The sequence below is a fragment of the Eschscholzia californica genome, unplaced genomic scaffold (assembly GCF_041429995.1).
Source record: "Eschscholzia californica isolate CP2 unplaced genomic scaffold, dmEscCali1.0.p SCAF_1, whole genome shotgun sequence".
Taxonomy (NCBI): domain Eukaryota; kingdom Viridiplantae; phylum Streptophyta; class Magnoliopsida; order Ranunculales; family Papaveraceae; genus Eschscholzia; species Eschscholzia californica.
In genome coordinates, this window is record NW_028238198.1 from 17,507,381 (window position 1) to 17,519,006 (window position 11,626).

The window sequence follows — 11,626 nt, forward strand, 5'->3', positions numbered from 1 at the left end:
CGAATTCTGTTATTTGGTTGACAACTAACTTCAACGAATATAATATTCAATTAAGAGTTTTTATTTACTCTTTATGTAGTCAGAATGATTTTTTATTTGAGTTATTTTCTATTTGGCCCCCTACTTTGTGACCAGCTTCTTTTTTGACCCCCTATTTTTCATAAATTCAAATTTGACCCTCTATTTTCATGTAAATGGCGTAACTACCATTCCTAATTTCAAAATGAAAATATTTTAAAAAATTAATTAAGTTGACGTGGAGAGAGAAAAAAAACTAAGTTGACGTGGCAAAGAGAGGTGATGAGATGGAGGATAGAGGGAGATAACGTACATTTAATGGTAACGAAAAAAGAGATCATCTGGATATTTTTGATAAAGTATGGGCCTACGTGGGAAGTTGATCACAAAGTAGGAGTTCTTTCCAAGAATAACCCTAATTAGTAAGAAAGAAAAACATACACTTGGCTTCGTGGGTTCGGGTCCATGGCTTTCCAGAACTCCATGTTGCCTGTAGATATGTTGATAAGAATAGTTAAAGGGTTATTTTTCAAATTGCCCCCAACTTTGTGACCAGCTTCCTGTCTGACCCCCTAGATTAGCAAAAATACCCATATGGCCTCATTTTCTGTTATCTTTAACTGTCCGTTACTCTCACTCCTCCACCTCATCTCCTCTCTCTGCCAAGTCACCTAAAACGCCACATCATCATCTTCTCCGGCAGGGGTCGCCGGCTGGCCAAATTTTCGGTCGGCGACCTTCTCCTCTCTCTCTCTCTAAATTTTTTTTTCTTTCCCCTCTCTCTCTCTCTAGATCTAGAGAGAGAGAGAGGAAATACAAAAAAAGGAAAAAAATTTTTAGAGAGAGAGAACTTTTTTTTTATGTTTGAAGGTCGCCGACCGGAAATTTGGCCGGCCGGCGACCCCTGCCGGAGAAGATGATGATGTGGCGTTTTAGGTGACTTGGCAGAGAGAGGAGATGATGTGGAGGAGTGAGAGTAACGGACAGTTAAAGATAACGGAAAAAGGGAGCCATATGGGTATTTTTGCTAATCTAGGGGGCCAGGCAGGAAGCTGGTCACAAAGTTGGGGGCCATTTGGGAAATAACCCATAGTTAAAACTCATTCAGACATATGTACCACAATTCAAACTTAGGTGCTGTTTGTTTTTTTATTTTTTCAGATCTGAAATCTGAATTGGGACCCAATTCAGATTTCAGATGTTTGTTTTTAGACGCAAGAAAATCTGAAAAGTTAGCTGAATTTAGTCCATGTCTGAATTGGGCTGAAAATGAGGCCACTTATTTCAGACTTTAAAACAAGTCTAAAATACAAACCCAATATCTGAAATGTGCGAAATGACGCTTCTGCCCCCTCTGTTTTAGAAAATTCTCTTCATTTCTACCACCACCACCAACGACACCACCACTAGCCAAACATCACCACCACCATCAAAGACACAACCACCAGTCGAACACCAAACCAACAAAGTCACAACCACAAAAGACACCACCACCAGCCGAACACCATCACCAGCCGAACACCACCACCAACAAAGTCACAACCACAAAAGACATCACCACCACCACTAGGCACCATCACCAAAACACAATATCACAAAACCACAAAAAGGTTCCACCACCACAAATCTAAACCACTACTAACAAACCAGTGAAAAACTTGGTAGAAGTCGGAATAACAAACCAGTGAAAGATTTGGTAGAAGTCGGATCTGACGAAACCCTTTGCCAGAAAACGGAAAACTGAAATCAACTCTGTCTTAACCCTCGCCGGATCTGGCGAGGGTCGTCTTGTTCGAAACCCTCGCCGGATCTGGCGAGGGTTTAAGTCTCTGATCTTCGAGACAGAGAGAGAGAAATAGCTTCTGACTTCTTCTTCTTCGAGTAGCTTCTGATCTCCTTTGAGAGAGAGACGGCTTCTGAACTTCCAGAGAGAAAGAGAGTAAGAAAGAGAAGAGAGGAGCAGCCATTTTTTTTTGTTGAACAGAGGAGCAGCCATTGAAGTGTGAAAAAGAGAGCAGAAGCGAAACCTAATTTCTAGGGTTTTTGGTTGAAATAGAAAATAGGGTCTTTAGTTGAAATAGAAATAAAGGGTATTAATGTCAAATTTTCATTTCAGATTTAATGATTCAGACTTAAAAAACAAACATCTTAGTGGTAAAATAATCCATCAAATTCAGATTCAGCCAATTTAGATTCAGCCAATTCAGATTCAGACAGAAAAAAAAACAAACAGCACCTTAGACATAAAAGCGACTCAAGATCTGAACTAACTCGAGTCAGATTCTAGAACATTTGTTTTTGTGACTCGTGGTGTCTAACTCAGTTGAATGACTAATTTTGGTTGATTTTAACTCCATTTCAGTCATACAAGTCAGCTTGAAACAATGAGGAAAAACAAACACACTCACCATCTTAGTGACTTAGTCATTCAAAAATAAACAAAAAAGAAAAACAAATTATTTTAAGTATAAATTGGATCAACCGGTAAATGAATAAATAAACAAATAATTTGTTTTTCTCATATCTGATATAAAAAAAATAAAAAATAAATCAAGTATTATTAATCCAAAAGAAAGAACGCCATGGAACTTGATCTAAATCTTCCCTTCTCGAGCGTCTTGTTGATGCTTCTAAACAAGAAAAATACTTTCGACAAAAGGCGTAAACAAAGAGCGAGTTGAAGACTTAGCACCGCGGACCTGTTTCATTTTAACCTTATCGAACATCTTATGTTTCCAACTATAAGTATATACAGAAACATACTTCATACGTCTAGATAGATGGGAAAAAAAATTCTAATATCATCTTGTCTGTTCCTGCAACACCATGAAAATAAAGAATCTGATTCACACCCCAACTGAAAGGTAATAAGATAGTTTCTTCCATCCAACTACGATTCTCGTCGTCGTTATATTCATCTTTGAATACCCAAAACTTCACAATGTGATCATTCATTCTATAAGACAGAGCTATATGGCCGTCCACTTCGACTAAACCTGCAATCTCAGATGGCCCGAAACATCCAACAGTACGACGCTGGCAAGTGAGAATGAACTCAGGAATAGGAATGACTCTGAAATTTTCGTCTCCAACATCAAACGCTACTAAGACTTCAGGATCGTCATTTTGATTACGTTTATACTTTTTACTAGCATGAGAACTATAACCCATTCCCCATTTGCTAGGTATATGTTTATTATTCCAGTATAAAGAACCACTCACATAAAGAGATTCTCCTCTGACCTCATATGGTGGGACTTCATCAATCCTTCTCCATGATTTGTCTTCGCCTATTGTCAATATTTCACAAACTAGATGATATTGGTCTTTGAATTTATGCCCATGTAAAGTTCGACTTCCATGTACTCCCCATATGCTGAGTACTTTGTGTTTCTTAGTTGCAGGATCATATCCAAAATGATAGGTTGGACGCACAGCGTTAAAAGCTTTTAACACAACCAACTCCTCCCGCTGTTCTTTTAGTACTTTTAGTTCTTTCTCATCATCCTCCTCTTCTTGTTCTTCTTCTCCCTTTTCTCCTTCTCGTACTCCGTTTTGTTCTTCCACTTGTAATTCTTCTTTATCTGATTGGATTACTAATGACGATTGAATCCATGGTGACATTTGTCGAGTACTAACATTGTACACACGAACAGAAAAGGCTTCTGAGTGAATGAAACAAATCAAACCATTTATCGATGGCAAAACCTCGTCATAAAATAATGGACAACTCTTCCTTACGGAATAAATGTTTGCTCTTGTTCTATATCTCCCTTCTATCAATTTAACTGTCATGGAACACTCCTTGTAGTATAAAGGTCGTAGCGAAAACGCTCGACGCCATGCCGACCAACCTTCCACAAATGGAACGATAAAAATAAAACTGAGACGTTTTTTTGACTGGGTAAGCTGCAAATCAATCAAGCTCGAATCTTTTTCAATTAAGTACTTCCAATTTTTGCATACAGATTTCAACTGCATTAGTGATTTCACTGGTAATCTGCTAAATATCTGAACCAATATATCAACATTATAAACAGGGTTTGAATGATCACCACCACCAGCATCAATACATTTACTATTATTCATCTTCTTCTGTGTCATGTCTTCTTCTTTTCCCTTTCCTTTTCTTACTCTGTCACATCTCTATAGATAAAGTGATAAACCAAGTCCAGTAAGAACAGTTTTGAAAGGGAAAAAAAAAACGATAAAACAGTGATGTTACAGTTCATGGTTGTTAATATTTCAGTTACAACCTTATAACAGTAACAACCATGTCGAAAACGCTAATTGCCTGCGTGATGGGCCAGGTAGACCCATGCCAGGTAGCGGGTCCCTGTGGTCTATTGCGGACTCAGACAGACTCGTCCAGGTTGCCGTACAAGTGGTCCATTCGCATTCGGGCTATACAACTGGTCCATTTGGACTCGGACGGACTGCCAGGGTAGCGGGTATCCGAGGTCCGTTTTCCCAGCCTTAGTCTTTTATTTTTTTATTTTTTGGAATTTGACTTCGATGTACGATTACAATGGCACATCAAAGATGTGATAAGCACGGAAACTATCAGAATAAACAAGAACAGGCCTAAAGCCTAACTAAACAATGGCCTAAAGCCCATCTACATTATTTATGCCCTAATAATCCAAAATTCAATAATCCAGAGATTCCACCTCCTCCGGGGATCGAGCTCCGGACCTCCCGGGACTTCTGGAGTGTTGACCCCAGCCTTAGTCATAATAACAGTTTTCATTAGAAAAACAACATGAAAAGAGAACTAAGTTTTTTGACTTTGCCCCCTCAACACTAGTTGGTAACTGATTTTACCCCTCAATAATTGATAATTAAGTTTACTCTTTGACACTTGCTATTTTAGACCACCCAACCCTATCAAACAGAGAATGTGGCAAAAATCCTAACTCCAAACCTAAGAAAAGTTTGATAACTTTGATTTCTTGTAAGTGAGAAATTACGTTTGTTCGTTAAAGTTAAGGTATAAATGCAAGGAAGAAAGCTAAATAAACTGATATAAGAAGAGAAACTAATAAAAGACAACTCTAGAAACTAGGGTTAATGAAACATACCCTCATGTCCATGTATATAACGGGACGCCGCATCCTTTGTTTTCCTGCTGAGGAAGAGGAAAATCAATACTCTTCCCTCTGCTCTTATTGTCACGACTCTCACAGTCTCACTTCCCTACCAAATTTGAGTTTTATCTTTCAACAAAAAAAAATTGAGTTTTATCGGCTAATAAACAATTGAGTTTACTCCCTCCCTAAAAAAAAGGGCCGCACTTTGGAGAATAAAGAAACGTCTTCCGAGAACAAAGATAATTTCTAGAAAGGTCAAAATAATATTGAAAATGAGTAGAAAAACACAAAACATTTGAAAATTATTATTCAGGTCAAAAAGTGTGCAAATACTAAAATGTCCCTTTTTGTTATTTTGTGTAACTAAATTCTTTTATTTTACTTTAAATTTTAAATCGATATAACTTTTGTTTGAGATGTCGGATTTCCTTAAAAATTATATATTTAGAAATGATTTTTCATTAGCTTTCTAACATGATCCCTTTTCAATATTTTTTTTTTCAAAAAAAAAAACTCAGAAAAAAACGCCGTTTTTTTCCTTTACGTTTTTCTGCAAACGTGTTTGCAACAATCTGTTATGCAAACGTGTTTTGCAAAAATCTGCTATGCAAATGTGTTTGCAACAATCTGTTATGCAAACGTGTTTGCATCAATCTGTTCTGCAAACGTGTTTGCAACAATCTGTTCTAGGGTTTGAATCAAATTGGGGATTGAGTCATGGGGTTTGAATCAAACTGGGGTTTTGTTATATTTAGTTAAATTTAAGGTTCATGGTGGGTATGATTGTATTATCTGATTATGATTTCGATAAAATTGTTGGGTTCTTTCAAATTTGCATTTTAACTTTAGGGTTAAATAAATATGAAGATCTCTTGAAAGCTGAAGAACTCGTGAAGATGACGAATGAGGTAAGAAGAAGATTGGATCAAAAGAAGATTGGATCAGAAGAGGATTGGATTCGAAGAAGAATCAAGAAGATGAAGATTTGGGAAGAAGAATGAAAATAAGTCAAAAAAAATTCTGAATTTTAGAGAGATAAAGTTTTAGTTGGTGAGGGTATTTTAGAAATAGAAAAAATAGAAAATGACCTTAATAGTAATTACTAATATTATTTTAAACTTTGCAAGTTATTATACATAATATTTTGGTAAATTCTATCTAATAGGAAAAGATCAAGGTTTTTTTTTGTTATTATGATATTTTTTTGAACCCAAACAACCATTTTCCCAAAGGAATATTGGTCGATTAATTTTTTTTATTTCTATTTGGCACTATATGGCTTCCAATTTAAGGAGTTAAACAAATTAAATTTATAGAAGATCTTATAAGAGAATTTAGAAGGAATTTTTATAAACTTAAACAAAATCTTTCTAGTGATTTAAACCCTAAACTCTTCTCGTTTCTTCTTTTCTTCATTTTCTTCTCCAAAACTTTGTTTACCTCTCTCGAGAAGGGATGAAGAAACTTGTTTTAGACGTCTTATGGAAGATGTTTAAGAACTTGAAGAGATTTTGTTTGATGATTTCTAGAGTTTAGAATGTTTTTTGTTTTTTTATCTCTCTAATTTTGTTTCTCTTATTTTAAAGAAGTAAAGGTAGTAGGGGTTGGAGATTTGGGGAAGATAAATAAGAAAAGTGGAGGAGAAGTGATGAAGAAGATGAGAATGGATGAGTTTTTCTCCATAGAAGAAGAATGAGGATGGGAAAGGACTTCAAATAAAAAATTTAAACTTTCTTACTTAAAGTTAATTTTTTAATTATAAATTTTTTTTGTATTCCTCATAAAAAAAATATGTCGTAGAGATTTTACAAAAAACGCGGATTCCCGGAGATTTCTCTTTAGTCCCAAAGGCACCGCCATAAAATAACCTAATTTAGGGCATGTTTTACTTCTTATTCCTAGAGTAAGGGTTAATTCCATTTTGACACCCTAAAGATGATCACTTCACCAGAATGCCCTCCTAAGATGACTAACTTTCATTTTGCATATTTTCGTCAGTTAACTTTAAACGTTGACCCTTTCATTTCCTTTATATCCTTCCTTACAAATGAGGTTTGCGGCATGTCCCTTCTCTTTCATAGTCGACTAGAATTGGTCGTCGGTTGGCCAACTACTGGCAACCCTACCCAAAAATTAAATGTTTTCCTCTCTTCTTATCCACTCTCTACTTCTTCCATTCTCCCCCCCCCCTCTTTTTTTCCTTTCTTTTTCTCTAAACGAACTCAGCAAATCATAAATTTACTGAAAGACGTATTCTTTGTCAGGCAACATCAGATTTGTTTCCTGGTGAAAAAGACAAAGGGGTAAACAGAAGCACAGTTGCTTACTCCTTCGTCGTCTGCGCGATGGAGAAGACGAAAGGGTAAGCTTCGCCTTCATCTTCTCTGTCGCGACATCACACTGATATTGCGCGAAGGGGCGCTGCAACGAAGATATAAGGGTAGCTTACCCCTTCATCTTCTTCCTTTAGCAGATCCCTAATTTGCATAGATTTGCTGAGTTTGTTTAAAGAGAGAGCAAAAGTAAAAGGGAGAAGTTAGAGGAAAAAGATGAGAGGGAAGAAAAGAAGAAGAAATTGTAAATCCCGACCGACGCTGGTGGGAGGACAGGGAGGAGAAAAAATGATTTTCTTTTAAGTGGTGAGTCGCCATACTAGTCGACTGTGGAAGAGAATGAACATGTTGTAGGGATTTACACCCTTCTACTAGTGTTTATAGTGGAAATATGACATCTAATGTCTACACTAGTATTCCCAGGATCACATGCAAAACTAGTAATTAATCTAATAGAGATAGTAGATTACCTTAATCGCTTTTCCCTCGAACTAGTTGAATTGATTGAAGAAGACCAAGAGCTTCAAGTGTAGCTCCTCTACTTGGGACACGAGCAATCAATTTGATCTCCCACCTTGTTGTATAGCTAGCACACCAATGGTGGTTGGAAAAGAAGAACACCTTCTTCTTTGACTAGATTGATAGTTAATGGGAATTAGCTCACTTTCTCCTCTCTACTTGATGTGGTAGAGTAAGAAAGCTTAGAGAGAAATTCCACACCTTATTCTCTGCCCTAAGAGTGTTTATATAGAACCCTAATAAGAATCCACCTCCTTTTAGATTTCCTAAAACACCCTTTAGAATAAGATTTAGGGAAATAGTCGAAAATAGCAACTATTGGTATTTTCTCAATTCCCTAAGGAGGAGGTGTCCAAACACCACGAAAATTGGCAGATATAATGTTTATTATATCAGCAACTAACCCTCCAAAATTCAGCCCAATCCGAGTCCTAGAAGTACCCGAACCGGTCTAGGCCCAAAAACCCTGTTTTTGGCCTTTTTGTACTATCTTTGCCTAATTCCTTTTTAGGCCTATGAGATATGTTTATGGGACACTCCCATGATTATATCCCACTCCCACTAGTCATATCCTAGATCAATTTGTCACTCTTATGTGTAACCCGTTGTAGAATCCGATCGAAGTTAGCCGCGAATTACTTCGTAATTCGACGATCGTAGTTGGTCTCTAGCTACAACTCTACGATCCCTAAATCAATCGGACTTGATGATCTTCCATCTTCCACATCAATTGTCCTATCCGACAATTTGTTCGCATTGTCACCTTGGTCGAAGGACATCTCCTTCAACTCCTTCACATGTCAATCCTAACTTTAGAAGATCTGCTGAAGGTACGAGTGAACTACCAAAGTTGGTTGACGAAATGGAAACTAGTCATCTTTAGAGGCCCATTTTGATGAAGTGGTTATCTTCAGGGGGAACAAAATGAAAGTAAGTAACCCGTACTCTAATGTAGTAGTAAATTGTAATTTACCCAAAAATAAGAGTAAATAGCAAATACCATTCTTTTGTGAGAAACTTGCTCTATCCAATTTGACCACTTCGGTAAAGGGCAACCTTAATTTTTCTTTTTTTTAACCCTTTCTTTTTCCTCTATCGTCCTGATGAATATATTATATATTATATACATATCACTAAAGTGTAAGCATGCCACTAAAAAGTTTCTGAGCAAAATTGTTAAAAACCTAGAGATAAAGAGGGGGAAAAAGGTACAGACGTTCCATAAAAGACCTCTCCACCAACTACGAGGAATTGTCCACCACCCTTTGGTGTAACGGTTGGACACCCCTCTTAAGACCATGAGGTCGTGGGATCGAGTCTCGGTGGAAGCAGTTACCATCAAGATTTATCCTATGTAATGTAGGCTATGAATAATGTAATAATTTGTCGGGCTTTAGGCCTCTTCGTTGTCGGGCTTTAGGCCTCTTTCAGTCTCAGTTTAAAGTAGGCGGTTATCGTGCTCATTACATCTCTATGATGCATCAATGCCTTGTAACGACTAACGTAAACCGTAGTCGAATTCTCAAAAAAAAAAAAAAAAAAAAAAAAAACTACGAGGAATTCACGCCTGGTAGACTTGCATAGCTGGCAAAAGAAAGTAGACTTTGTTAAAATTTTCACTTTAGTCCTCTAATTGCTCCACCTTTCAGAACCTGGAACAGTCCAAATCTAGTAACCCAATTCGTGTAGTTTTTGAGCATAACTAAATATCCTCGGGGCATAATGACTTGGTCAATTAAGATTGACTTAGGTCCGATATTTTTTTTTAGACAAAAAGTTTGCTTGATTAAACTTTGCTCCTTAATATTTATTTTCTCCCTCTTGCTCTCATGATGCCCTCTCTCCCTCTGTCTCACACTATCTTTCTCTTTCTCTTTCTCTCTCCCTCTCTCGTTCTCTCTCACTATCTCTTTCTCGTGCTCAGTGTTTTCTCTTTTTTAATATCTCTCTCTCGCTGTAGATTTTTTTTCTCTCTCTCTCTCCCACTCTCTCGTTGTAGATCTCTCTCATCTCTCTCGTTTTAGCTTATCTTTTTGTAGATCTTTTTTTCTCTCTCTCACGCAGTCTCTCTCTCTCTCTCTTTCTTGCGGTCTTTCTCTCTCTCTAGCGTTATCTGTAAATCTCTCTGTAGAGATTTCATAATGCTCTTTATTTATTATTGTCCTTAAGAAAAGCACTCACTTGAGATATTCAGTGGACTACGAGATTGTATAGAGCTTTCATTAAATTTTTCTTTTTCAAGAATTTCTATGTTTACTTGTTGGCTAGACTCAAAGGTCTTGACTAAAAAGATACCAACCCTGACAGAGGTACACCCTCGTTGACCTCCCACCTTATCACCTTGAATAAGACAAAGAGTAATATCGTCTTTTCACATCTTTCGAAGGGTGTAAATACACCATATTACCCCTTCTACTGTTATCCACATTGAATAGATGATGCATGAGGGGGTCAAGAAAGGTGTACTTCAACCATTTTCCTAAAAAAAAGATCATGACATGGTAAATCAGGATGAGGTCTGTTAAGAGAGGAAGAAAAATCCAGTATATACTAAATAGAAGAACAAGAACAAAACAAATTGGATTATTTCCCTAATATCCCCCAACTTTGTGACCGGTTTCCTGCATAACCCCCTACTTTATCAAAAATACCCAGATGACCCATTTTTTAAGATTCCGTTATAACACTGTTAACTAGTCATCACCTTCTCTCCTCCATCTCATCACCTCTGTCTGCCACCTCATCGTCTTCTCCGGCAAAGGTCGCCGGCCGGACATTTTTCCGGCCGGTGACCTTCAACCATTAAAAAAAATTAATTTCTCTCTCTTCTTCTTTTTCTCTCATATCCGTCCCTTTCTCTCTCTCAACAAAAAAAAGGTAGGTATGTCCTGTTAAAGAACATAACAGAACAGAGATCTGTTCTTTAACAGAACAGAAATCGAACAGAACAGATTTGTGTTATGTTAAAGAACATAACAGAAATCAAACGGAACAGATCTGCTCTGTTCAACGATCAAAACATACCTTGAAGGTCTGTCTTACCTCCAGCGAAGTCGCCGGAAGTCTAGAGAGAACAGAGAGAAGGGGGGAAGAGAGAGAGAAAAAGAAGAAGAAGAAGAAGAAGAAGAAGAAGAGAGGAAATTAAAAAAAAATAGAGAGAGAGAGAGAGGTGAAAGAAATTAAAAAATTTTTAATGGTTGAAGGTCGCCGGCCGGAAAAATTAGGGGGCTATAACGGATGAGATGGAGGAGAGAAGGTGATGACTAGTTAACGGTGTTATAACGGAATCTTAAAAACGAGGCCTTCTAGGTATTTTTGATAAAGTAGGGGGCTAGGCAGGAAACCGTTTACAAAGTTAGGGGCTATTAGGGAAATAACCCAAACAAATTTATCCAAATTATCTACAGCAACGCAGATGCAAGTGCAACCCGTCCATCTTCTCAAGATGAAGAAAGGATTGAGAAGAAAAAAAATTAATTTTAAGGGTTATAAGAGAAAGATAGAAATTTTCATTTCCCATTGACTAAATTTCTTTCATCATCTTATTTAGCCCACAGAGTTCTTCTCCTTATTCAGGCCAGCATTCTGCTCAAGCTAGTAGGAATGGAGGCAAACCCCTTACAATCCTAATAGGAATAAAGGTTTAAGAACGAGACCAAGAAGAGT

At 37.2% G+C, this 11,626-nt stretch overlaps 1 protein-coding gene across 1 annotated transcript; it reads right to left on the reverse strand.

Moving 5' to 3' along the window:
- Nucleotides 1-2,790: 2,790 nt before the first annotated feature.
- On the reverse strand, nt 2,791-4,122 carry LOC147564723 (putative F-box protein At3g23960). Its single transcript, XM_086636746.1, has one exon. It carries the CDS (start codon nt 4,120-4,122, stop codon nt 2,791-2,793), a length of 1,332 nt encoding a protein of 443 aa, XP_086492872.1.
- Between the last annotated feature and the right edge of the window lie 7,504 nt (nt 4,123-11,626).

Excerpts from the sequence above, each read along its gene's own strand:
- LOC147564723 (XM_086636746.1), bottom strand. The coding sequence starts at position 4,122 with ATGACACAGAAGAAGATGAATAATAGTAAATGTATTGATGCTGGTGGT.